The following is a 27211-nucleotide window of genomic DNA, read 5'->3' on the forward strand; positions in this document are numbered from 1 at the left end:
AACATAATAGACGGCCCGATCTATGTAGAGAACGAGCAAGATGTGCACAGAGGGTATGAAGGTAAAGTTGACGAAGGATTGCCTACCGTAATACAGATCCACTTTCGTAAGGACATCACACTACTATTAACTAATCGTATATAGGCTATGATCAGACAAGTCAGAATAAGATCCGTCCAACATACACGAGCGAACTTACCGCCATAGCCGAAGAACGCGATCGCCGCCTCCAGTCGCTACAATATTATCCGTAGGACTCCATGCAATACCGAGGACTAAACGCAAAAATCAGCATGTCAGTACATAGGAGGCAAAGTCATCTCTCATCGTTGGCGTATACCCGAGTTTCCATGAGCTCCAAGCCGCATCTCAGCAACGCCAGTGACGATGTCCCAGAGATACACAGCCATATCCTTTGAGCCGCTCAGGAGCCATCTGCCTGTGGGATCTGGGGAGACGCTCAAGACCATATCCTGGACATTAGACCAATTAGTTGGGCCCACCAGAGCTAATTTTTTTATATAGAAGTGTAATGCGAACCTTATGAGCTTTGTATATCAAGGTACAGTCGCTGGATGTTATATCCTCGTTGACAAAGGTTTTCAGGGAGCCAATATTCCATAGCTTCGCTGTTCCATCCATGCCGCCGGAGATAATATTTCGGCCATCTGGAGTGAATGTAAGAGTCATGACGTTCTCATCGTGGGCCTGAAACTCCAATAATTTCTCTATTTGCGTTCCATTCGTGCTGGCAGCACCAGATTCTAGCGGCGCAACGCGCCAGACATAGATCATCCCATCGTCGCAACCAGCAGCAATATAACACGAGTCGGGAGACACAGCGACGATATATACATTATCAGCGGTGTGGAGCGTGCCAAGCTGTCGAATGTCAGATGCTGCGTCCAGATCCCAAGCATGGACAGTCTTGTTCCTCTCAGAAAACGCAATCAGGTGGCCATTGGCCGAAAGATCTAGAGTGAAGAATCCAGTTTCACTGCCACAAGGGATCCGTCGCAGAAGACCCCCCATATAGTTCCAAATCTGCGACAGTGTATATATTAGTAGCAGGTATATCCTTGTACGGTGTGAGCATACCCACACGGATATTGCCATCGCAATGAGCCGTAAGTAGAAGATAGTTATCTGGCAAAAACCTCACTCTTACACAGAGACTGTCGTGACTGTATTCATCGTCTTGTAGACAGGCAACCTGAGCTCCGGTTGAAACTTCGACTATTCGTACGGCGCCATCCGCGCATCCAACCGCAACATAGTTCCCATCCCTACTGAACTGGACACAGTTGACAATACAGTCATGCGTCAGACTATGGAGCAGGTCTATCTCCCAGTTATTGTCTATGTCCGGATCAATCACAGCAGACCATCGGTCACCAGCTTTTTTCCGCTCCGGCGGCAGTTCGTCCCAATTGCTCATTACATTGTCAGAATTGACTCCCAGTCCGGGTATATAGGAGAGGTATGGCACGGGAGATGTCACGGGCGAGCTCCTCGAAGCCGAGGGTGGAGTAGGCGTTTTCGAGGAGGACCAGAACATTCTTCTAGCTGATGAAGGAAGTATCAGTGTCTTCAACTAATCATCAACTTGGCAAGTAGCAGATATATGAAGTGCTGCAATATCGATACACATCGATGTCCCCCAATTGCCGTGGGGACCGGTCCAGTTAGGCAGCACTTTCCACTGAAAATTCCTGTGGATCTCCACATTTCCAGATGGACACCACCAACGTCTTAAGCACCGGGACTCGCTTAGGATCGGGGTAAAGCGAAGCAGCAAGCCTAGTATATGGTTGCCTAAACGGGGGGGAAGTTAATGAACCAATAATGCACTTTAATATCGCCGTTGAGCAGGCACGGAATAGTAAGGAGCTTCGTTTAACCCAAACAGAAGCAGCCCGCTTCGGCCCACCCTTGGACAAATTTTTCTGACATGCGGAGATCCCTGTTCCCATCATCTGTTGGATATTCAAAAAGTAGGGCCGCAAGCGGGACCTTCCCAGCATGGGAGATTTTAGCTGCCGGGCAAATTCTGACTTTATACTCCTTTTCCACCACCGCGCCGGAACCCGTGGAACCCGTCGCCCCTCAAGCTCCAAGCGGCCCATGGTTCCAGTCTTTACTGGACGCGAAGGATATTTTAGTACATAATGCGGTGTACGAGACTCAGCAAAAGGGAGGACAGCGGTATCAGTGGTGTTATCCTAGTTAGGGTGCGTGTCGTGTGACACGCTAAAAAGAAGCTATACGGAAGTGGAGAGGTTTCGAGAAGTGCTGATCATAGTGTTTGCCAGATTTGTGTTATTGCTAAGAACCCTTTTTCTTTTAGCCTAGGGAATTGAAGGATGGTAATTCCCTACTCCATTTCTTCATGATCTTGAAATGGCCAGAATAAATCCACGGACATGAAATCCTCTTCGTCTTCTGCTTCAGCTAGTCACTCCTCTTTAAGCTTCGTGTTAGTCTCCATAACTGCTTCGTACGATTCATTCCTGGCCCATCCATCTTCTCCTAGGTCATCCAGAAGAGACCGCCAATGCTCGAGTAATATCGTCGCCTTAAACCAGTCCTCTTCAACACGGTAGAAATCCTCACTTTCCTTTGAACTAAAATTAACTGGGCAACGGGTTTTCTCTATATTGTTAACTAACTGTTCCCAGTGGTCCGTGAGCCTAGTGAGTGCTCCTTTCAGTGTAATCACATTGCCGCTCCATTGGCGGCCAGCTCTGTCTACTATATGTTGTCGAAGTGGCATAAGAGGGTAACGAAGTGCTTCGAGGTGGGCTTTGTTGTCCCGACCGTTGAAAACCATATACAGATAAAGCAGCATTCTTCGGCGATGGAGTTCATCAGCCTTGGATTGCTCTTCTGGGCTCAAAGAGCTATAATCTTCAGGCAGAGACGGCTTTTCAAGGCTCTTGGGGGGCCCAGGGTCGGGATTTCGAATAGTGGCGGATTACCCGCAGTGAGTAGTAACGGAAGGATGGAGCTATGTTGCCAATCAACGATACAAGACACTTCGCAAGAGCCCGATACGAATAAGTTGGATGGGTTCAGATCTGGGTTGGTTAGCATCAAATTTCTATGGAGAATTAATGAGTGGCTTTTACCTGGATGTCGCAGTATTGGCGTATTCATTGGGCTTTCACGGTTTTCATGAAGAATATAGGGCGAGATTGAAATAAACTTCCTCAGAAGATCGAGATATATCTCTGGGGAAATCTCCCCCTTGACTATGTTGTTATGAGGGAAATCATTCCGTTGCGGCTTGCCGTATCTGCTGGTCCACTCTAGTTCCCGTTGCCCCACGCTACGAACATAATCTCGATGATCTTTCCCTGTAAACTGTCAAAATATAGTCAGCCAAGCGCGACGAGGAGTGTGAGACTAACAAGGCCCGCGTTCCAAATCGAGAACAGCGCGTTTCCCTCGCCAAAACGTGTAATCAGCGGAAGGCCCTATGCAACACCGGCCTTCAGGATCTCCATGTGATGCTTGATAAAGATCAGATTGGAGATTCGGAGGTATACTATGTCTATAGTAGAGGCTGCCATAAGATCCAAAGGGGATGGAGAAAAGTGTCCGTTCAATATCGACATGACTGGTTACTAAATGCACCCTTTCCTTTGCAGTAAGATCAAACCAACGACGATCCAATGGCTGTCTGGGGGCTTTCTCCATTATTATATGCTCTGTCCCCACAGCATTGTCGCTGTCCGAAGAGTACGTGTAAACGTGTGGTACAGATATACCTTTCGTACGTAAAAAATCAAGTGTCGCAACCTCACTTTCAGTTGTCAACATTTTGGGGACTGTGAGCGGATAGGGGATCTTGGCGATCACCTCAAAGACATCATCCATAGTGAGTACAAAGACCCTGTTGAAACCGCCTTCTGCAAGTTTCTCATCTGGATGACGGTGGTCCTACCAACGCTGCTCGCAGCCGCCATTCCCAGTGTTTTGACATTAAATGCCAGATATCGCTCATTCAACCGAAGATTTTCGTTGAATATGTAACGCCTACTAGTATAAGCAAAAAGGTTCTCCCTTGGTTCTGCGGAGTTGATAGATGGAGTTACCATTGTGAACAACTGGCTTGATGAACTGAAGGGTTGAGCGTTGAGATTCCTTCGAGGTAAAACAGCATTCAGTGTTTGTTTAAGTCTGGGCGACAAGCTTTGATGGTAAATGAAAGGTAAACATTTTTGAGCGCTAGGCCGCAGCATGACGACCACTTCACAAAGGCATTCAGTACAGCAGTAACGTACAAGGTCTGGCCTAGGTGCTCCCTGGTTTGAAAGCTCATCAGCCACGTGATCACTATACAACTTTTGTCCAGCCAGGCAATTGATGGGCGCGAACAATACTTCAGATGTTAGATTATATTAATGCTAATTCCTGTTACTACAATTAGATAATATCTACCAAGGTATAACTATTAGATAGTCACTATACTACCGTGGACAGTACTTAGTATAATCATGGTCTACGGAGTAGATGGACAAGAAGTAGCTTCTCTCTCAATGTAGCTTATAACTATTTCATTCCAGCATAGATACAACACTATGCTAATATTCGTCGAATGTATCTTATATCCACGATTTTGATGGACCTACGAAGGGGCAAGGGCGTGTGATCGACTGCATTTATCAACATATCATACAATCTAATTTAGATTTCTTGTGTTGGTTCTACGTAGGAATCACGGTACACATATTAATGAAAAGCTTCAGTGAAAAACTCTATATTGACAATATCTATAAGAAGAAAACTAAGCCCAGTCATTGCGGAGTCACTGCGGATATACATGACGGTGCATAACCTCCCCATTGACACTGCTACTCGCCGTCTAGGCGAAGGTAGGCAGGACAGTGATGGTTGTGGTGCTCGTGACCACGACCTGCTTGGTGACTGTCACCACGGTGACGGAGGCGGCATCCGCGGCGGAGGTAGTGCCAGCAGCCGCAGCAGAAGTGGAGCTGAGGACGGCCCTGGTGGTGCTACCAGCGGTAGCATGGGTGGGAGCAGCAGTTTCAGCGGGGGTAACGGTGCTGGTGAAGGTCTCGTCACAGCTGGTAGACTCGGCGGCCGCGGAGGAGGCGGCAGGAGTCGTGGACGCGCTGGTGACAGCTCTGCTGCTGGCGGCACTGCTGGGGTAGGCGGTCTTCTGGGCGGGAGCGGACACGGACGCGCTGGAAGCAGGGACAGAGTCGGCAACGGCGATGATCTTGGCGGCGGCAGCCTCGGCGGCAATCATGACAATGGCCTGGGTGTTGCCGGTAGGCAGGTCAGGGTGGATACTGGCATCGACGACGTACTAGTTTACATTAGTTAAGGTCTGGGGCTGAATGTGGAATTGGAGATCTTACCAAGTTCTCGGTACCGTAGACCTTGGCATTAGTGTCGACAACGGAGGTACCGCCGGTGCGGCCGTCGTCAGTACCCATCTTAGTGGTTCCGACGAAGTGATCACCGCTGGTCTTCTTGGCAATAATGTCGGCGGCAGAGCTGAAGTCGGGCACGGTAAATCCGGCGGTTGAGTTCGTCATGTCGTTCAGCAGGCCCTGGAGGAATTGGGTGACGGCCTCCTTGTCCGCATCCGTCTGCAACCAGGGGTCGGTCTCCATGACGGTGGCTCCAGAGGATCCAATTCCAAGAACACCGGAGGAGGTTGCACCGTGGGTCAAGTACAGCTTCATAGTGATGACACCATCGCTGGCGACACTGCAGGATCCCTGGTAGAAGCGGGTCTTGCCGTCGCTGCCTTCGTTGGAGGTCCAGAACTGCAGGCGATGACCACCCTCGGACAGCACACCGGAGCCTTCAGAGTAGAGTTGCTGGACGGCAGCGGCCGGGCCAGAGAGGACACTGGAGGTGTTGAATGCAGTGAAGTTGCTCTTGGTGTGGACGTTGATGGTGAACATGGGGTGGTCCTTCAGGTTCTCACCGACGGGCAGGTTGATCCATTCCTCCTGGGCAGGGACGGTGATGCCAGTGGAGCCGCTCTTTACATTCTCGATCTGCTTAGCAGGTCCGATACCCGAGTTGAACAAAACACGAGGGGTAGACATGGAACCAGCAGCCAGGATAACCTTGCCACCAGCACGGATGTTGATAATCTCGACGGCACCAGATTCAGTCTCGACCTCGACACCGGTGATGCGACCACCGCGACGTACCAGACGGCGGACCTTGGTCTGGAGGCGGAGGGAGAAGTTGTCGAGCTCCTGAGCCAAGGGAAGATAAGAACGGACGGGGCCAGCACGAATGCCGTTGGCAACGGACCAGGACGGGTAGCCGTAAGCCTCGTGCTTCTCATTCGGCTGCTCATGTTGATTGACCGACCTCCAGCCGAGACCCTTGAAGAAACCTCCAAGGACATTGTACATGCCATAGTCATAACGCTTGCCATCAGCGGATGGGAGGATGCTACCCGGGTTACGCTCATACAAACGGGAAGCAGCGTCCTTGACATCATCCCACTTCCAGCCGGCAGGCCACTTGTCGTTGAAATCAGCCTCCTGGGGGTGGATGAACGCAAGAGCGTTGACAATAGTACCGCCACCGAGAACACAGCCCGCCATACCAGCAGTATCATCGCAAAGATAGTCATCGAGGAGACCAAGCTTGGAAAGAGAGCTACCAAGGGCGGGAACATCGTGAGGAGTGAGGGAGTTGTTCCACGAAAGAGCGTTCTTATTACCCATCTGCACGGTAGGAGCAACACCACGTTCAATCAGCAAGACCTTCTTCTTAGTCTCGGCCAACCGTTCGGCGGTGATGATACCAGCCGGACCACCTCCCACAACAATGTAGTCATAAGTCGAGTTCAGGACGGTTGGGGCAACGCTAGCCGAGGGAGTGCTGCTAGGGCTAGCAGAGGCGGACGCAGAGGGGGTGGTGGTGGATGATGCCTTGGCCTTAGAGGCCCAGGTAGAGTACTTGGCGGACTTGGCGTCAGAGAGGACCATTTGGAAGCTACCGAATCCGGCAGCGTGGTAGTTCAAAGTGGCGTCGGAAGAGGCGGGGGACTTGGGGCTGGTCTTACTGAGAGCCCAGCCAAAGAAGTAACTGTCCATATCCTTACCGAAGGTGGTGGGCGTACCAACGACACAGCCGCGGCACAAGAAAGTATAGGAAAGGTGAGTGCTGTTGATGGAAGTTCCATCGGGGATCTCTTCGAGGCTGGCATCTCCGCTGTAGGCGTCGGGGTTAGTGTAGGACTGTGCTTCACGCAGACTCGAGACGACGGAGTCGCCGTTGGGCCAGGCCCCGATCAAAAGAGCCTTGGTCATCGAGCTTGAAAGACTGACACCACCCCATCCGTTGGAGGATGAAAGAGGCACAACCAGCTGACCGATGAAGTCGGAATCAACCGTTTCAGGGAGAGCCAAGCCAAAGCAAAAACCGGTCTTTTCATCGCACCATCTCTGGAAGTCGATACCGGTTGTCGAATCACTGTAAGCGGAAGAGTTGTAGTTCATGGCCGCAGCGCCGAGCGCCGAGCTCAGGGCCACAAGGCCTCCGAAGAGTGAGGAGCGCATTGTCTTCTAATTTACCAGAAATACAGAAAGAAATGAAAGGTGGGTCACGAAAGAAAGAATGGTAGTATAATGACAGTAATGAAGGGAACGGGACAAGCTGGCCCAGCAGCAGCCCAGAAAAAAAAAGGAAGAGTGACGGCGGTACGGCCGAAAAGAATGACAGGAAAGAAAGCGATAGTTGAGTAAGAAAAGCAAGCCGAGTAGCCACCGGGGCAGTTGCTGTCATTCATATAAATCGAGATAGCCCACTGCTCCCATGGCACGGCCCCGATCATGCCAGGCAACCCATAAAAGCTACGATATTGAAGGACGGCTGGGAGAAAGAAACTAATGCACTGGGCAAATTGGGATTGTGGAAACTGTCTGAGCCAAACCACGCGTGAAGCATCCATGTACACGGAATCCATGCCTCTTTCTTCCATATCGAAGAAATGCCGTTGGCCCATTGCAAGTTAAGCAATTTGGGGCGGGACCACAAGTGGCCCAAGTTCAACGGTGTGGACATGCCAAGCAGAGCTAATGAGGACATTGGTTTCACCGATAGACAGCGGCCGTTTGAGTTGTATTATGCCCTATGGCGCTTTAATCGCCCAGCCCATCTAGACGAAACACTATCCTCAATAGTTCTTACTGCTGTGGATTGATCACTAAACCACCCAACTTCATTGGTCTCCGTATCCCGGGACCGTGAACCGGATCAAATGAAAAGAGATTGCCGCAGGGGACAATCACCCGGAATTTTACCGAATTCTTATTCTGCTGGTAACCTTGGAAGGGTAACTGGCGTCCTGACAGGTGCTATTCCTGTGAATTGAGGGCGGAAAGAGAGGATATTCTTGAGACCCTGGTCTATGGGAACTAGTCACGCAGGTGAGGGCCGATCGCACCCAGGTTGATCGAAGCAGCTCGGTAAACTGAGGTCACCAAGATGCCGAGACTGACAGATATAGACAAGCCATGCCGGTAATTGAGCATCGTGAGAATTCCATAGCCGATGAGTTGCTCCGAACGGAGTAAACAGATCGATCTGTGACTGCAAGAGTATCAGGAGAATGAGAGGATTCAAAGGAGGCGTACTCGGTCCGCTCCGAGTGGGGCTCATGATTCAGGCGCCGTTTTTAGGGTCTAGGGTAAGGGTTCGGCAGGTCAGCTCCGAGAGAGTTGAATTCTCTGAACGAGGTCTCCAGAAGAAAAAATAATGGGAATTTCAAGTAGGTAGCATAGGTAAATAGATTATATCGGTAGTTACAAAAGTACTACTATACAACGAACACCTACATCGATTCGCATCTGTATCATTGCTCATACTTTCCAATCTAAATTAGCGTAAGAAATATATAGAACAGCTATCCGTTTCAAATAGCCCCGCTACTTTCCAAATACTACTCCGTAGTACCAAGTTGAATACCGTTAAAGTTGATGTCTGAAGGCAAATAACGGAGAATGGTGGAGTGTATATTATCTTGACTGGGTGTATATAGGTAAGCATACCACAGACTAGCCGCAGCCATTAGTTAGCAGTACAATGCAGGTATATATTCGGTCCTATTGTAAGACGTACGATCCGGTATGAAAAGGAGTGTTTCAATTACTGTTCTGTGTATAGATTGCGACGGAATGGGTACAGTGTCGAAGGTTGGGACTCTCTTTAGTTTCACAGATGGATTACTACATAGACGACTTCAAGCATTGCACGCCATTCCATGGACGCTACGCCGATTTTGGGTCTCTCGTCCGATTCTACTGTATATCCTATAAAGGCCAATGAGATGCATCAGTCACCTTTGGAGTACTCGGAGATATGAAGTCGACTACGCGGAGCTGTTTTTGAACTTCTCGGAGTTAAGGTTCATGACTTCAGATTGGATTTCAGCCGAATATCAAGTGGACCAGAGACGACCACAACAACAGATACATATAATAAGGAAGTATCTCAATTATAAATATGACGCGTCTTTGCAACCAACAGTCTGTCGTCTTCCAACATGACAAGCAAGCTCAACCTATCGTTCGCCTGCGGGCGGTATGACCGCACCGATGCTCTCGCGCATGGGGAAATACACCCCGCGGGAATCGATTTAAATTATATCACGATCGGTCATCCACGGGACATATTCGACCGCATGGTCGGAGGACTGGAGTTCGACGTATCGGAGATGTCGGCCTCGGAGTATATATGCAGATACGTTGATGGTGAAAGGGATCTCATTGCGATTCCGGTATTCCCTTCGCGATCATTTCGCCATGACTGTATTGCAGTCAACACCAACCTGGTCAAAACGCCAGCAGATTTGAATGGAAAGCGCATCGGCGTGCAGTTGTACACCATGACGGCTGCAGTGTGGATCCGAGGGGCACTGCAAGATATGGGCGTCGACCTGTCTACCATCACCTGGGTCGAGGGCGACTTTGAGAAGCCGGGCCCTCACGGGAAAGCAAACCCCAAACCCCTTTTGCGGCCAGCTAACCGCATTCCCAATGAGACGGGGAAGTCACTCGGTCAATGCCTACAAGATGGAGACGTTGCCGCGACGATTGGCGCTGTAGTGCCTTCGTGCGTGGGAAAGGTTCCTCACATCCGACACTTATTTCCTGACGTTCGGCAAGCCACAAAGGAATATTATCTACAGACTAAGATATTTCCGATCATGCATTTAGTAGTGATCAAGAAGAAAATTGTCGACCGGTATCCCTTCGTTGTGACGTCGATGTTCAATGCTCTGAACGATTCTAAAGACCTGGCTTTGCGCCGCATGAAGTCTCCGGGAACACATCGCTATATGCTTCCATTCTTGCCCTCGTATCTGGACGAAATCGATGATATCTTCGGTGGTGACCCATGGCCGTATGGCCTTGAGGAGAATCGGAAGCCATTGGAAGCTTTAGTAACTTACCTTGAAGACCAAGCTCTGATTCGCCACAAGGTTCCGCTAGAAGAATTATTCGCACCTATCTATGGGAAGAATCTGAAAAGGTAACTGTATATTAGTGGGCAATATTTTCTTAACTAGTTGGCTTCGTTGGTGTACATAGACTGTAAAAGATCCTTTGCGCCGTTTACATTTTCTCTTGGGGTTTATCAAAAAGCCCACTAAGAACCTAGTACATAGGCACATTAGGCTGCAAACTCTACACTACCTGACCACTCCTGGTGTCGTTGTCCTTTCTTTGCATCTATCAGTCATATTCAATAGCTAATATCGTCCCTTGTGGTTTGCGATTAGCTCTACAGACCAGCCAGTATACTTCTCGTGCTTTATGTCAACTTAGAATAGATCACAATGACGTGAAAGGGAATTGAATCGTTCAATTAATGCTTCTATACGGACACATGGAAACTGGCTAATTATGTGCCAACAAACTGTACAAAGTCACAATCCTTCTGCCGGCGTCCCCTTCCAAGTTAACGCCACAGACAGTTTTCGTCAATTTGGATATACACCTTACATAATCCATCTGGATACCGACAGAAACAAATGATATCGAAGAAAAATCATGAAACAAAAACCACTTAAGCTCACAACTCCCGAACTCAAGTTTTAAGCAAGAACAAGGCCAGCGCCCACGAAAGTGGACATGACCGTGACCATGCCAACGACAAGAGGAGCCAGGGACATGTTGGGGATGTTCATGACACCAGCAGACGAGGAAGAGGAAGAGCTTCCAGAGGAGCTACCGGAGCTGCCAGTGGCAGAACCAGAGCCGGGCTCAGCAGTGCCAGTGGAGGTGCTACCACCACCGCTCATGCTACCCTTGCCAGAGAAACCCTCACCCTTGCCAGCACCGTCCTTCATGAACTTCTTAGCACCCTCGGGGATGGCAGGCAGAGCATCGCTGTCAACGTCCCAGTTGGGGGAGTCCTTGGCGGGGCAAGGGTTGGCACCGCCGGTCTTGTTGTAGCCACCGTCGCCCTTGGGGTTGCTGGTCTTCTCGAAGGCGGACTTCAGAGCATCGTAGTCGGCCAGAGTCTTAACCTTGGCGTCGTTGATCTCGACAAGACCATATTTGCTGGGCTCCTGGGAGTACTCGTAGACCAGACCACCGGAGTAGACGGCGGTCATATCGGTGCTGTACAGGGAGCTGACTTCCTGGAACTGACGCTTGTTGGTGTTGCAGCCGTACTCCGAAAGGAAGAGGGGAAGACCGTAGCTAGTGAAATTCTCCACCTTCTTGTCCCAGCCGGAAGTGGTGAAAGAAGAAGGATCACACCAGGAGTAGTCGTTGAAAGCGAAGAAGTCACTGCGCTCGTCATCGGTACCGCAGTTCATGAACTGGGCCATCTGAAGACGGTTGGTGTCGATGTCGGCCTGAACACACAGTGCATTAATACCCAGCTTCTCATACTCCAATGGATAGGGTCAACTTACAGCAGAGTATCCAACAGGAATTTCACGGTAGTTGCGGCTGCGAATGTACTGACGGAGATCACGAGTGACCGCCTTGACGTAGGGGGCGGCCTTGGAGGAGGGGCCGTCGTTGATGACCTCGTTACCGGAGAAGAAAGCAAGAGTGTTCTTGTAGCCGGCGAAGGCATCGACAGTAGCGAAGATGTACTGCAGATAGTTTTCGTTGTAGGAGATCTTGGGGCTGGCACGGTTGAGAGAGTACTTGGGAGTGTTGACATCGAGCACCAGGTAGATGCCAGCATCCGCCAAGGCGTTCATACACTCGTCATGGTTCTTGGAGTTATCCACGGAGTAGACACGGATGGTGTTCAGACCGAGATCCTTGAACTTCTCGATGTCACGCTTGCAGCCATCGACATCGGCGATGGGGTCGGCCAGGTTGGAGGAACCACCGGGCTGGTAGTCGACACCACGCATATAGAAACGCTCGTCACCCTTGAAGAAGGCATTTCCCTTCACGGTGACAGCGGTCACATCATCACGCGCCTTGATGGACGGAGCGGCGAGGACGGCGGAAGCACCCAAGGTGAGGGTTGTCGCAATGGCGGAACCCTTCATGATGAAAATGAGACTGATTGATCTATCGAACGACTGGAGTTGATTGCGACGGCCCGAAAAGAATGGCGAGATCCGTCTGAGGTATGTTTAATATACGACCGAGATGACGCTCTGGCGGTCAAAGGATTACAGAAAATAAGAATCGAAGAAGAAACGAAGTGGACGTGGCCGTCTGAACGAATGACTGGGGTGGTTGGGAAGAAGTACGAAAGAAAGAGGAAGGGATGCAGAAGAGAGGAGAAGCAGTCGTAGTAAGGAAGGGGGGTTGTGGCACGCCTTAAAGCCAACCAGCGTCGCAGGGTCTACATCCCTGATTTTCGAGACAGCATTGGGGCAGCTTCCAGCATATGGGGGGGGGGGTGGTATCACCAATTACCTGTATTTGGCTGCAGAGAAGGCCGCGTGGGACAAGAATAGCAATGGCAACGGTAAGTTACATACAAAACCCAAGCTGGATCAACCACCGCTAACGGCAGAAGCATTCGTCATCCGCCCTGAAACCCTTGAGATTAATGCTCAGAGAGATCGCTGACTGGTCCAGAGCATGGAGGGGATCGACCCAGGGACAAAAGGGTGTGTGTCGCTAAATTGCCCCAAATTACGCCCCCCATCGGTGGCTGTGAATGGCCATCCCTCTTCCACTCAAGCTGAGGGACGGACTGGGCCCAATTCAATCAATCATTAACGGCGAAGTGGACACAGAAGTGAAGGCCGTGAAGGAAGAATGAAAGATGGCTTGCCGTGGTGGGGAATGTTTGGTTTGGTCGGTGGGTCTGGACCCGTCGAATCCCTGAGACCCTGACCTCTTGGTTGGCTGATCCCTGGTCCAACCCTGATTCCAGAGTACACAACAAACTGCATTGTGATCTATGATTTGTTTACGCTGGTACACAAGAAAATCAATAGTGACATTAATTTACTTTTTCTTCGTTTTCATTTTTCTCTTTTCTTTTTTAGAAAAAAAAAAAAAAAAAAAAGATTCAATCGCCCAACTCCTACGGACTACATAGTACAATTTTCGGTCTTCGTCCAGTGACTAAACTCTCCCGCGCGGGATGAGCGAGTCAATTCTCTCAAGTCTCAATAGGATAGACATTATCACCTTCCATCCCAGGTTTGCGACCTTGAAGATCCCTTCAATGGACCCGAGGATTGTCACACCATGCTGACCTGAACGGGGGCAGATAGGGGCTGGTCCCCTCTCCTCATGCCCTTGGACATTATACTCGTAGTATATCCCATGTTAAATCAACCCATCCGTCATCGCATTCCAACCTGCCACTCCCCTCAATGACAGAGAATGGATGGCTTTGTCATGGCATATTTTGTGGCGTCAGATTACCGCACTTCCCCCTCCGACTATTAATAGTCGACAGTACATTGAGTTTGCATGTGGTTTCAACTGAGACATGCCAGCACATTCATTGCACGGAAGACAGGCAGAAGAATTATCTCTGACCAGACGATAAGCGTCCGAGTCCAGATCTCTAGCGCTCATAAATACTTTGGCAATCAAGCATCACCAGACCGTCTCCTCCGTAAACGAGCCCAAATTGCTTGATCAAAAGCCATGACCATGATCCTAATTAATCACCCACATTATCGCTCCAATAGATTGGGTTGTTTATGACCTCGCCAAAAATAGGTCCCGCCCATGGTCCATGGCCAGGGACCGCCCGCAGTGGCGAATCCGGTTCCGTCGGCGTTTCTCGAGCCACTTTCCTCAATCACCAATGCGGAACTTTACCCGACATGGAGGTCCCCAGGCACACACAGACAAAACCGTTCCAGAGTTCCGGAGCGTCAGGTATGTTTCATCTTGCTCGATTTTTTCAGATTTCACATTATGATGAAGTAATGAGAACAAACCGGATAAGTTTGAAGATTACAACGTACAAAGCATGCAAGTTTCCGCAAAAAGAAGATAAGCTGTTTGGCCCCCAACCATGATATATAAACCAGGCCCCCTATCCATCCACTCAGCAGTTGGACTATCAAAACAAGCCTTTGACTAGAAACAACAAGAGATAAAGAAGAAACACGACTCCATCACATCGATGATCACAATAGCTCCGTTCCCCGTAGACAAGACTTGTGGAAAGTGCTCATCCTACATAATCTATTGTTTTCAAGAAACAAAGCTCCGTGACCCTGGATCCAGAATCGCGGCTTGGAAATTTGCGCGACCGGAAGCGGAATTCTAGATCCGTAGTGGGCGCCGGTCTGGACTTTTGACTAGGTTGGAGAATTACGGGCTGGGATGTTATTGAGAGAAGCAGGGATCATTGGGTTTGTTACTATTTTGTTGCGTTATATAATGTAAAGAGAGATGATATTTTCAACAACATCCGATATGGTGTAACGGCTAACATCGCCGCCTTTCATTAAATGAAAGCAAGTTCCGCGGCAGCTCGGGGTTCGATTCCCCGTATCGGAGTCAATTCTTTTTTTTTACCCAAGTAGTACTTGGCAATATTCTTGTTATCCATCATTTAGTTATCATTCATTATATTTCCTCTTTTTGTTTTCACACTCAATAATCTAACACTACTCCCAAGCCTTCTCTCCAAAAGCAAAGAAGACCCATTCTTATAACTCGATTCGGGTGGGTGATAGAACCGGTCTTACAGAGTGTATATACCAAGGAGAATCGGATCCCTTCCCGGACCGGAACATCAAGATTTTCCCTACTAACTATTCTCTCTATAGATTTTTCTTTCGAAATCCGAATGCTTAAGCATTTTGAAATAACTATTCTATTCTATTTTATCTTCAATCATCAATGTCTCTACTGTTTTCTATCTATGCTGTACCTCCAACCGCGTTCCTGTCGAAACCCTTCCCTCTCGCCAGACTGCGCTGATATATAATTATCAGGGTATCAAAGCACAAACGGATCTCCATATCCAGCTTAACTACTACCAACATACTAGTAATATGTCCTCCCTCGCACAGATATTGTATTCATATCGTCATCACTACCTTAATACAATTATTCCCCACCTCCACCATCCAGAATATACAAACCACGAGTCATACAATGTACATATATATATATACAAACCGGAACCATCCAACCTACACATATACACAAACCAACCACCAACATCTCCCCAGCCCAATCACTTGCAATGAATATCAATGAATCAATCCCTCCTCTTCTCCAACCGATCAGTGCCATGCACCCAATCCAACAACCCCAAACTCCCGTAATTCAAGTTGAACTTCTCATGGTGCAGATCATGCATTTTAGCCTTGCCCCCAAAGAAATCAAACCCGCTATGCACCGTCGCGGTGACAAACAGCTCATACCCCAGGAAGACCCAAAAGGTTAATATATGGCTGCGCAGCAGCTGCGGCGGCAGGGAGATGGGCAGGGCGTTGGCGAAGATCTGTTCGATGGGGTGGGCGAACTGGGCGGCGAGGGCGATGGGGGCGGTGAACTTGTGGTGCTGCTTGTGGATGCGGACGTAGAAGAAGGGCCGGTGGAGGAAGCGGTGGGCGTAGTAGAAGAGGGCTTCGCGGGCGAGGAGGCTGAGGAGGAAGTCGCGGGCCAGGATGGGGAGGGTGGGGAAGGTGGGCGTGAGGGTGTAAGAAGAGGAGTTGTTGTTGAGCAGCTTGAGTTGGAGGAGGTGCAGGGTTGTGGTGAGGAGCTGGTTGCGGAGGACTATCTTGAGGCAGTAGTGGATTTCTTTCTTCGTGGGCTGTTTTGGGGCCGGTTGGATTTTGTGGCGGCTTGACCAGTTGGGGAAGAGGGTGGGCAGGGCCAGGTAGATTAGCGAGGGGAGCCAGAAGGTGAGGATTTGGATTAGCAGGGTGCCTGTGAATTCTATGGTTGAGGGCCTGTAGCTTGTCACGATAGTGGCCCACAGGGGCTCTAATTTTGGCATGGTGGGTTGGGATGCCGAGGTGGTGTTGTGATCACTCATAGATGGAATTAGGTGGATAGTAGAGAGTGGTTCTTTGGTATACAACATGGTTCTTGGGCTTTATACAAGTGGCATTGGGTGTTGATGTAACATCATATGGTTGAGGTGGAGTTGGTATAAGGGACCTCGGCATTTATATGGTTCGTATAGCGTAGACTTTGGTTCATATGTCCTGTCACCCCGCAAAAGCCGAGCAGCTAACGGGCAGTCTCGGGTTAGGTCGAACCACTCGCTAAATTAGTGTTGCATTGGACAGAACTTGACTAATGGATATAACTAACACTGGTCCAAGCGTCTAGCTAACAAAGCTATTATGCCACTTCCACGTTTTCTGGTAACAATTAGAGTTCCAACGAACTGTAGGAAATGGAAGACCCAATGGCATTCCTGGTAAATTGATCCAGATACAGTACACTGCGTACCTTGGTTGCCATGAGTTTCTATCATCCGACAGCTTCAGTGTTCCGCCAAGTAAGGAGTAGTATAGATTTGAGAGGATTCAATTCGTAACGTTATGGAACTGAACTGCAGAGAAGTTGTGGGTTATGCAGTCATACATGAAGTCAAAACCAAGGTAGACACTTAGCATTTTTTATACCCAGGGAACGGATGCAGGAAGATCCAGGGTTCATCCTGTTCAATTGGCCGCCTCCCACCGCTCGAAGAAACTGATAGAGTAGCCGGTTAAGTATTGTAGACCGCCGTGCCAAAGGCCGAAAATGCCCGGCAAAACAAGAGATGAAGACCGTTATGATGCACCATTTTGAAATGGAGGAATGCATGTCTAGCTCAAGGGCTATGGATTATTGTTCCGTAGACGGTGGAAGGATATCCAAGGACATGGAGGACATGTCTCATGAAAATTTGTCGGCTCCGGAGCCACTGGGCTTGGACTCGGATGTGGTGGGAACCGAAGAAGTCACCAGCTGGAACACTTACATAAAAAGGAATATTCTCTTCAGGCTAGGCCTGATGTATGTTGATATCTAGGACAAGATTGTAAATCTATATCCCTAATGCTTTCTCGATCAACTGACCACATCAAGTGTTTACTAAATCACCGGTGAATAAAGAAATTCATACATCACACACTCAGAGGAGAAGTGGTTGAGTAGCAATACAACACTTCTATGGTGCAAGAACATCGAAAGGAAGTGTCATATGACTTACGCTACTATTCTGCGGTGGACGAAAGGATCATCTTTTGACATCATCACACTATAGGAAGGCGTCCACGCCACAATTGACGTACAAGAATGCTCAATCTACCTTTATTCAACCAGCAATGGATGATCAACGACCACTATCACACCAAATCAGCGCCCACCATATGACAGCCATGTGCTAGTAGATTCTAACTGCTGTACTCCGTATGCTGGAATGGATATCCGTAATTAGTAAACACGTCGCATTTATCAGATTTGGCCGGGTTCTGAATATGGCTTGGCGGCATTCCGAGTAAGCATAAGCTTGGATCGTCAGTCTGATACTCGGGGATATGATATCCAGAGAGGCCAAAAATATCCAAAGTGGAAGAGTAGGCTGGGCCACGAATCTTGAGAAGCTCGGGATCGGGATTTGGGTTATGGGTACGGAAGAATGAGCTGAAGATATCATTGAGCATCTGAGAGTGGGTGATGTCCCTAAGGCCATAATATGGGTTAACATTCTGGGTCTTTGCGTTCAAGGTACCCCAGATAGGTAGGACATCAGCCGTATGACATGTGGCGTTGTAGTTGTCATTGGGAGAGCAGACTTTCGGGACGTCAACAGTGGTTTGAACGTGCCCGTGCTGAATCTGGACAGTATAGAGATGGGGGAGTACGGTACGGGCACCGTGGTGAAGTAGATAGGCCTGAGGACAGAACCATTTCGAGTGGGTAAGAGCGTCGGCACCGGTGTTTCGGAGGCTGTCTCGGTCGCTGTAGTTAATAGGGAAAACGCGTGAGTTGATAAGAGACGTTGCCAGGCTGGAAGGATAGACAGCGTTGAAAAATATATCCAGGCCAATGTTGCTACTACCGATTAAAGGAATGTGAGGAACATAGCGATCCACGTAGAGGGCGGCTTCATCGGTCATTGTCGTTAACATAATGGGGACAGCGTTGGGGAGACGATTCGTCGCAAGCAAGGTATGGAATTGGTCATCAATGACGCCCGAACCACGGTCATCAATGATAGGCATGAATGGCGAGCTAGAAACCTGGAGCTTTTTTGTGTGCAGATAATCATTCCCTACTGCCTCTGCAATCTCGTCTAACGCGTGCACGAATTCGGTGGAGTTGTCGAGGTATTTAGCTGCAGGGATAGAGCGAAGACAGGACAGCATGACAAGCTCATCAGCAATATCACACCCAACAACCTTCGCAATCCTTGGGGTGATGATCTCTGTGTAAACCTGGCGCGAATACCAGGGTATGTCCAGGGCAGCTGACTGCACAACTGCAGCAGAGAAGAGGCCACTGGCAGCACTTGAAGACAACATTGCAATTACACTTTGGCCGCCAGCAGACTGGCCAAATATAGTAACTCGTGAAGGGTCCCCGCCGAATGTTGTTATATACTGCTGAACCCATTTTAGAGCCAAGATCTGGTCCTGAGTACCGTAGCTTCCAGTGGTGAGATTCTTTGTTGTAAGCCAGCCCAGGGCTCCGACACGGTAATTGACAGTAACAACCACAATATCATTACGACTGGCGAAGTTACCACCGTCATAGTCAATCATAGACGTACTACCTTTAGTGAATCCGCCCCCGTAGAAGTAAACCGCAACAGGTCTGTGCGCAACACTCTTAGCAAGCTGGGCTGGTAGCACGGGGGTATAAACATTCAGGTAAAGGCAATTTTCTGAGATAAAACTGTTTTCAAGCGTCCCAAAGCTTGATTGGGATTGAATACAGGAGGCTGGTAGTTTCGTTGCGTCGATCTCTTTCTGTCCAGTATATGGTTGCGGAGGCGCGAACCGCAACTCATTGACCGGGGGATCGGCAAAAGGTATTCCCAAGAACCTAAAGGATCGAGCATCACGATAACCAGTGATATTATAGCCATCAAATGACATAGAAATCCGAGAAGACTTCACGGGTTCTTTGTGTTTGTCATTAGTCGGGGGAGCACTGGAGGTACACAGTGTCGGGAGCTTTGTGTCGCAAGGCAGCGGGATGACAGCCTTTTGTTTTTGAGAATATGCCATGCAGGCTTGCCCAGGGGTGCTCGAGGAACCTATCCAGAGTGCATAGTGTGGTTGCAGATCCTGATTATGGACGAGATAGTCAAGTTCGTAGCCCAATTCGGTGCGATTGAGTTCAGTTGTATCCTGGAAGGGATAGAGGCTTTCTCCAATGGCATCGCATTTTGCCCACGCCTCTGCGCTGCTCCGAGGCTCATAAGCCAAGACTGCCGCTGCTCCATTGTTCCAGGGGTCCAGGTAATTGTACTTTAAGGCCTGTAGTGCGCCTAGTGAGTTGATTGTGGGAGGAGCCTTAGGAGCTTCACTACGCGCAATAGCAAACAAGCCAAACAACGAAGGGATGGCAAGAGGCTGAAAGTACATCTTCAGGACCGTCTGAAGGTAATATACCGATGAATTCAACGAGAATATAGGAAGAGACTCAATGGTCTGCGATATAAGAGGTGAGTTCTAGGGGCTAGGGTCATTGCTTGGCCACCCCTAGGCTCGAAGAGCTTGGCAACCATTTTTGCTTAAAAATGCTAAGTATTTGATATTTTACGGGGCCCTTCAAGGCAATTCAAGGCTGTTATTACCAGTATTGCCCTTAACCCCCGTCCCCACAAAGGCCCCTAGAGCACAAGTGGTAGGGTTAGCATACACCACACGCGCACCCGAAAGGCCTATCTCGGTTATGAATGTATACTAGATTTTTTATACGCAAGAGCCTCGGGTCAAATGGAGGAATAGCTAAGCTATGCTAAGATAGAGGCAAAGGAATACACCAGACGACGCAAAACATTACATTGCAGCGGCATATAGTTAGCGGCATACAACGTTCACTGAAACAACGTTATCTTGAACCCCGAAATTACAGTCTCGGATTGACCAATTCCATTAACCGCATATGTTCAGAGACAACAAGGGAGGCAATTGATCAGGGCTGTCTAGTGAAAGAATATCCCATCTGATTAACCAGACTGTCGATTCTCTTCTCCTTTGGTGAGTTATCGCGGGTGTCATATCTACCCAGTGGCCCGGGCCTACACGCGCAGGAGGGGGACTGCCGCGGGGCCATGTTGAGATTTCTTTCTGGACCTGGTGGCTGGTCTCCTTCAGCTGAGGTAGGGGTGATGAGGCTTGCAGGAGAAAGTAAACGGTTAGTCAGTAAGAATTTTAGCAAAAGAATCTGAGTTGTTAAGTTATGATCCTTCTAAGCCCCACAACCTACTCCTAAATTTTGAGCTTCTTTCCTTAAAATACTTTTTTAATCCAATAAGGTCAACTTTAAACTACGTGATGCACCTCGGATGATCAACGAAAGACAGCCGTCTGATTAGAGCTATTAGCTGGACGTATTATGCACCTCAAACCACTATCGACGGCCATTGTTGCAGAATGTTGATGGATATCATGATCTATACATCGCTTGGTGGAGTCGCATTCAGGCCCCGAGAGCGGCTGTGGGCCAATTACGGCACGAGCCCTGGTCGAAGAAGAATTATGAAGCCCGGGCCCCATCCCTTAGACTAAATCGACCTCTCTTACCAGCATAAGAATAGGCAGCGCCGCAATAGTACTGATTATCGGAAACACTGCGCTACAATGTCAAGATCTTCCATCACTCAGGCTCAATAATGGCACTTACGGGCAGCAAATTGAAACCCATACAAATAGCATTCACGGACAAGACGCTGCACGGGGGCTGGCAATGTATGGGCGAAGTTGTCGTCGTTGAGGATATTATGAACCAGCTGGTAACTCTTTAGAACTCTGATATAGCTCAGAACTGAAGGAGACGTACCTCTGAGGCATTGGGTAGAGCCCGTAGCTTCCAGTTCAATCTTGCCTTGAAATGTCCTTGGATCAAAGCGAAACCTATGGCAGGGCCTAGAATTCTACCCAGCTGTTGGAACAAGTAGTACGTGCCTGTACATTGTATTAGATTATCTTCTGTTAGCTCTGCGGCCATGCCAATGAACTGAGTAGCAAGTAGCATTCCCGCTGCTAGACCTGAGGGGAACAGAAATACGATTTCCCAAATTTGGATACCCTTCCGCCACCGCAGGAAGACGGAGAAATAGGTTAAGACAAGTAGAACCATTGCAATGATCCCTAAGCGTTTATAACGGCGTGTTCTTAACCGAGATGAGCACTGTAAGCTAGGGGGAGTATCGATGGGGTTATGACGCGGCTCACCGTCTGACTACTTGATTTGCTAAAAGCCCTCCGACAGGTAGGCCAACAAGTAACATGCCACCTGCTAGGAGGGTTGTTGTATCACTTCCAATATCAGTTCGAGCAAAGTAAGGAACTACACTGGTGAGGAGCTAATCGTGAATGTTATAGTCGGCCATAAACAGATACATTACGAAGAATAAATCTACTTACCCCGGTTCGGCCAGCCAATATCAAGAATTGTGAAAGACAGTATCTTCCAAACGCCTTTTTCATGGAGACAAGAGGGAGTAGTGGGTGAGACACCCAGCATGCCTCTATCCAAATAAAGAGTGCCATAGAGAAAATAGACCCAGCCCCCGCTATGTACAACAGACGGGCTTGCTGGAATTGGCCAGGCTGAAGAGTCTGGATAAAGAGAATTAGTTGCACTATTGTGCCTGCGAGGCTAAGTATACCAGGCCAGTCAATACGTCGGACTCCAGAAAGGAGACTATGGTCCATGCTCTGAGAAGACTTGGGCGAATCAGGTGGAATCTGGTATGCGGCAATGAGAGCACAGAATAGGATCAATGGCACGTTACTATAGAAGCACCTATATGATTGGATAACAGTTAGGACTAACTATAACCTCTGAAGGATGCCTCGAGTTACTTAACCATCTCCATCCGATTGTTTTTGTGAAGAAAAATCCAACTGCAGCTCCTACGCTGCGCCCGATTGTATTGGCTATATCGGCATAACTTCGAAGCCAAGTAGCCTTATAGGATGGGAGGAGCCCTTTCCAATATTAGCAGTAGGGCCTTTCAAGCTTGTGAAATTCGCACCGGCGACAGAGGCGGACGATGAGGAAATGATTCCCGCGCTGGTAAGTCCAACCAATACTCTTGCTGATACTAGCTGAGGCATTGAGGTGCTAGCTCCGCTGTGACATATAAGAAAGTAAAGAAACGGGAGTCAGCTGGTGAACGTGGTGAGGGTAAATTGGTATCAGCAACTGAACAAACCACAAGATGTTACCAGCGGCGAAGAGGAAATATGTCCATAACAGCGTTGTCTTCTTTCCATAAAGGTCATTGAGCGCTCCGAACTGGTCCGCGGTGATCGTGTTAATTCGGAACGAAAGCAAAAGATAAGTTGCTCGGAAGCTACTTACGGCAGGAGAGGAAACACAAGAGCCTAGACTATACGACACGAGCAGCCATGCTCCTTCTGAGAGATCATGAAAATCCGAGCCGATAGAATTGTAAACGGCAACAATCAACGTGTCCCCCGCGCTTGCCAGGAGAACACCTATGTGGCTTGTCATTTGACGAGTCTTCATGGGGATGAGGAGTAAGCTTACCGATGTATATGCCAGCAACCACTAACAGCTGTAACCGGCTGAGTCTAGTGGTCTCAATGTTATCGTCAAAGGATACGGAACTACCCCGTTGTTGAAGGGCCATTTCACCAGACATTGCGCCTTGCCTCGCGGGTTTTCGATGGCAAGTTGGAGTGGTGTTCTGGCATTTACCCAAACTATTTTGTGAGAGAGGGCTGCCCCGGATGGGTTCCGATTTCCGCGTAACATGATCCAGATATTATGCTAGGAGATGGTTAAGAATGTCTTGAATTTCAAATTACTGCATATACTGCACAATTATTCCGCAGGCTCCCACTGTTCATTCCATTTGTGAGGGCAAACCAGTCATGGAAGCCGCAGGCACACTCTCTGTCGTAGACTCTACTAAAACTATTTAATTTTATTTCTACTTTTTTATTTTGTCCTATTCATTTACTTATCCCTTCTTCTGCTGATTATTCCTGATATCGACCACGAGTGCTGTAAGGGAATATCGACAGTACAAAGCAAGGGGCTTGCATTTGAGATGCACCCCGAGATACCCCGGAGTATGCACCATATTTTTTGTTCAATACTGCATAGATTCACTGTCAATATGACCACAAAGCAACCCCTTGTTTTTGAGATGTATCATATGCGCTGTGTATTATGTGACAATGATCGGCGCCAGCTCCCGATAGGGACTCCTCGCCCGTGAATCAACTGCCGAGATCATCACACTAGGGTGAAAGATGACAAAGATCCCCACTGCTATAGCCATCATTACTGCGTCTAATATGATGAAATATTTCTCATGTGTGATGAGATAACTCGACCATCCTTGAGACAGCTCAGCCAGCCGGTAGATACTTCGAATACAGATACACAGAACACTAAGCACCATGCCAGCAAACAGAAACAAAACACCCTTTGGGATCGTACCTTTCTGGGGATAGATGGTTCTAAAGACATAGTCTACCATACAGCCGGTGAATGCCAGTGTCGAGGCCAACTGAAATGCAATACCGGCAATCATAATATGTGTCCCATCGGCCATATCTCGGTGAGCATTGAGTGCGGCGGAAGCGAGACCGCCCCCAACAGCTTGGACTGCGAGGGAAACGAGATCGCAGGCACTGAAAAACCAGAAGTAGCAACCCGACCGGAAGTAGGAAGACTTCTGCCCGAAGAGTCGGATGATATACCCTAGGAGTAGGTAAATGCCGGCTGAGAAAAAGGTTGGGGCTGGACGTTGGTTAGCTCAGCTGCTGGTTGAACTCCGTAGTGTCGTCCTGACCTATGATCAAGGTAGAGAGCTGCATAAGAAATGCAGACTTGCTGTATGGGCATTTGGCTGACCATATTCTAGCAGACCATCCCAGGACCTCCACTATATGGTAATAGATGGATTAGCCCGAACGACGTTCTATATTGAAACGGGGTTCAAGAGATCGGTGGAAATGTGTTTGCGCACCTAAACAGCCAATGGCGAAGACCATACACCACCAGATCTGTCTGTGAATACATTGGAAAATGTGCAATATTATCAAGATGTTGAAGATGATCGAAAAGAATACTCCAGCGGCCAAAGAAGGCTGGTATCCATACAGAGTTCGTACACCGTCAATAACTGGATGACAAGCCAAGGGCTGGCCATTCCAAGAGGTTGGCATACTTATGGAGGCAAAGTAAATGCTTGTTGGAACCCGAATTTGATCACAAAGACAAGATCAATGACTTGGGTAGTACTTTATGCTTGGGGCTCTAGCTAGACGCATATTTAGAATTCACCGTCAGCATTCCGGAATGACTATCTGAAATATTCCATGACGAAAACAAAGACGCGTATTGATCTTCTAGGAAATGGATTTGTCCAATCGCCCAAGGCTATGACCAAGAGCGGTGGTAGTAAATGCCCCGGCATAACAAAGTGGGAACACCCTATAGATCATGTTTTGTAGAAGATAAATGGACCTCGGAGTAGCTCGCATACCCGCAAACGCTACTAATCAGTCGTTTCTTTTATGTGGATCCAAAACAAAAGCGTGAATATATTGGTGGACCTGTTGGCCCCTGGACGAAGTATATTAGTATTTAAGGTGAGCTCTGATATATCACAAAAACGCACCAAGCACCCAAAAAAAGCTTTCTTGCAGATAGAAAACAGGTTTCCCTCACTCCATTTGAACAGTTGCTTGACTCAGCCAGAGGTCCCTAATCGTAGACGGGTACTGATACTCCAAGTTTATCTCAGTGACTGCACCCTCATCTTTGCCGGAGCAAACGTCTGTAAAGGCATCGTATTCACTATGGTATGTACTTCCTAATTGTCACGCCTGCCCTCCGCTAACACAGAGTGTTTTCTCAAGTCCGCTTTGGTCGTGGTGTCCATCTCTTTGCAGATACTAGCTTTTGCATTCTTGATCCCCTCAGGTTTTGCTCTCAGAGTAAGTTGCTTGGTGATATAAAACCATATAATGCTTTTTTAAGATCGGCATATCTAACGTCTAGCAGATAACTCAATCAAAATGGGCCACAACTGCGGAACCCCTAGCGGTCTGTGTAGCGCTTGTTGGGCTCTGGATCTGTGGCGGCAGTGGATATCACACGTATAGAATCCCCCAGATCGGATTGACCATTCTTTTGCTCATGCGACAATCACTGGGATTATATATCCATCGAAAACAAAACGCTCACACCGAGTATGTCGCAGAATATTGGGGACATGCTTACAGTATTGCAACCATGGGGCTATTTACCCTGGGGTGGTACCACATAACAGCTGGCGCCCTGGAATCCGTTGGGATTCGTGAGCACTACTACAATACCCTCTCGCATGCGGTTCTCCTGCTGCTCGTGATGAGCGAAGGAATCCTACTGCTCTCCTCCGCTGCTGGGCTGTGGCCCCGTCTGACTAACAGAACACCAGACTATTATGATTCTGTATTACTTCTTGTGTGCAGCCTGGTAATGATTGCGGTCCTGATAATCGGGTACCATGCAGACGAGGACTGGCATTTCTTTCTTACGCGATTAGAGCATTCATCGTATGCAATATTGGTGCTTTGTGGATCACTAACCAGCATCATGATGAGCACAAGAAAAGGACATCATACCAAGAGAACAATTATCCCGGCACTTACCGTTGTGGTTCTTGGGCTATTGTTCACATCTCATCAACAAGAGGCTATGCTGGTCAAGAAAGTCCACGAGACCCTCGGGTATACTATGGTGACTGCGGCGGCTTTCAGGATCGTCGAAATCTTGGTTGTACCCCATTGCGCCAATGTTTCAACAGATGTCCACAGCAATCTGCGTTATATAACTCCGCTGGTATTATATCGCCTTGGCTTGGGTCTCTGAATATGTCTCTGACAGCTTCTAGGTGGCTGTGGTACTTAGCTTCGTAGCATTTGGATCGTCGAGGGATTTGTGTCAAGCAATTGAAGAAGCTGGATTTATGGCTTCCCCATACGTGGCCATTCTATACACATGTGGCCTTGTATACTTCTCCTGTGGGACTACTAATTCGCTCATTTCTGTTATACACGCAATGCTGACAGCTGTAGTTCTTACCACCATCATCCATCGCATCAAGGATCATTTGTATCCTGACGGAGGTGATGAAAAATACGAATATTCATCGTTGCCAGGAATGCACTCAGACAGGCTTGGATACAATCAGAGCTTGGATTGAGACTGCTGACTGTGTTTGTGTGCGTTTCCTCACAAATGGCACGCACCCCGATTCGTCTTGAGGTCCATATCTGTGGGCAACAGGATTCGAGGAAACATTTCCAGCCAAGCTCTGGTGTTTAACACGTTTGACCCTTTGATAGGGGAAGTAAATAATGAAAGAGCAAGCAGATTTTCAGATCAGGAAAGGAAGGTGTAGGAGAGGAGGGAACATAGTTAGAAAAGCCTGTGCGCTGTGCAGGGGTGGAGAGCACATGCCTTGTAGAGGAATGCATTATATACGTGTTAAATGCCTCAAATATGAACTACTATCATGCTTAGCATGGATTGGATAGCGACAGTGCTGATCATCCATCATGATTTCTGAAATAGGCTCCATAGAAGCGCCC

General features: G+C 48.5%; 8 protein-coding genes across 8 annotated transcripts; 2 read left to right on the top strand and 6 right to left on the bottom strand.

The window, feature by feature from the left end:
- Nucleotides 1–126: 126 nt before the first annotated feature.
- ABOM_003869 (WD40 repeat domain-containing protein) lies at nucleotides 127–1438 on the bottom strand (the record flags this gene model as incomplete). Its single annotated transcript, XM_022530999.1, has 5 exons — nucleotides 127–145; nucleotides 200–275; nucleotides 341–473; nucleotides 541–1044; nucleotides 1103–1438. The coding sequence occupies 5 exons, from the start codon at nucleotides 1436–1438 to the stop codon at nucleotides 127–129; spliced, it is 1068 nt and encodes a 355-aa protein (XP_022390990.1).
- A 3429-nt stretch (nucleotides 1439–4867) lies between these two features.
- On the bottom strand, nucleotides 4868–7562 carry ABOM_003870 (putative cellobiose dehydrogenase; the record flags this gene model as incomplete). The annotated part of the gene is made up of 2 exons (XM_022531000.1): nucleotides 4868–5335; nucleotides 5388–7562. 2 exons carry the CDS (start codon nucleotides 7560–7562, stop codon nucleotides 4868–4870), a joined length of 2643 nt encoding a protein of 880 aa, XP_022391033.1.
- A 1985-nt stretch (nucleotides 7563–9547) lies between these two features.
- ABOM_003871 (uncharacterized protein) lies at nucleotides 9548–10540 on the top strand (the record flags this gene model as incomplete). Its single annotated transcript, XM_022531001.1, has 1 exon — nucleotides 9548–10540. One exon carries the CDS (start codon nucleotides 9548–9550, stop codon nucleotides 10538–10540), a length of 993 nt encoding a protein of 330 aa, XP_022391032.1.
- Nucleotides 10541–11101: 561 nt separating this feature from the next.
- Nucleotides 11102–12526, bottom strand: gel1 (1,3-beta-glucanosyltransferase gel1; the record flags this gene model as incomplete). Its single annotated transcript, XM_022531002.1, has 2 exons — nucleotides 11102–11869; nucleotides 11930–12526. 2 exons carry the CDS (start codon nucleotides 12524–12526, stop codon nucleotides 11102–11104), a joined length of 1365 nt encoding a protein of 454 aa, XP_022391031.1.
- Nucleotides 12527–15672: 3146 nt separating this feature from the next.
- On the bottom strand, nucleotides 15673–16416 carry ABOM_003873 (sterol desaturase family protein; the record flags this gene model as incomplete). The annotated part of the gene is made up of 1 exon (XM_022531003.1): nucleotides 15673–16416. The coding sequence occupies one exon, from the start codon at nucleotides 16414–16416 to the stop codon at nucleotides 15673–15675; it is 744 nt and encodes a 247-aa protein (XP_022391030.1).
- Nucleotides 16417–17809: 1393 nt separating this feature from the next.
- Nucleotides 17810–23262, bottom strand: ABOM_003874 (cholinesterase; the record flags this gene model as incomplete). Its single annotated transcript, XM_022531004.1, has 6 exons — nucleotides 17810–20074; nucleotides 21173–21219; nucleotides 21273–21378; nucleotides 21429–21553; nucleotides 22823–23095; nucleotides 23148–23262. 6 exons carry the CDS (start codon nucleotides 23260–23262, stop codon nucleotides 17810–17812), a joined length of 2931 nt encoding a protein of 976 aa, XP_022391037.1.
- A 531-nt stretch (nucleotides 23263–23793) lies between these two features.
- On the bottom strand, nucleotides 23794–24448 carry ABOM_003875 (RTA1 domain-containing protein; the record flags this gene model as incomplete). The annotated part of the gene is made up of 2 exons (XM_022531005.1): nucleotides 23794–24371; nucleotides 24424–24448. 2 exons carry the CDS (start codon nucleotides 24446–24448, stop codon nucleotides 23794–23796), a joined length of 603 nt encoding a protein of 200 aa, XP_022391036.1.
- Nucleotides 24449–25871: 1423 nt separating this feature from the next.
- ABOM_003876 (uncharacterized protein) lies at nucleotides 25872–26823 on the top strand (the record flags this gene model as incomplete). The annotated part of the gene is made up of 3 exons (XM_022531006.1): nucleotides 25872–26459; nucleotides 26512–26641; nucleotides 26696–26823. 3 exons carry the CDS (start codon nucleotides 25872–25874, stop codon nucleotides 26821–26823), a joined length of 846 nt encoding a protein of 281 aa, XP_022391035.1.
- Between the last annotated feature and the right edge of the window lie 388 nt (nucleotides 26824–27211).

The sequence above is a fragment of the Aspergillus bombycis genome (genome assembly GCF_001792695.1).
Source record: "Aspergillus bombycis strain NRRL26010 chromosome Unknown contig00024, whole genome shotgun sequence".
Taxonomy (NCBI): domain Eukaryota; kingdom Fungi; phylum Ascomycota; class Eurotiomycetes; order Eurotiales; family Aspergillaceae; genus Aspergillus; species Aspergillus bombycis.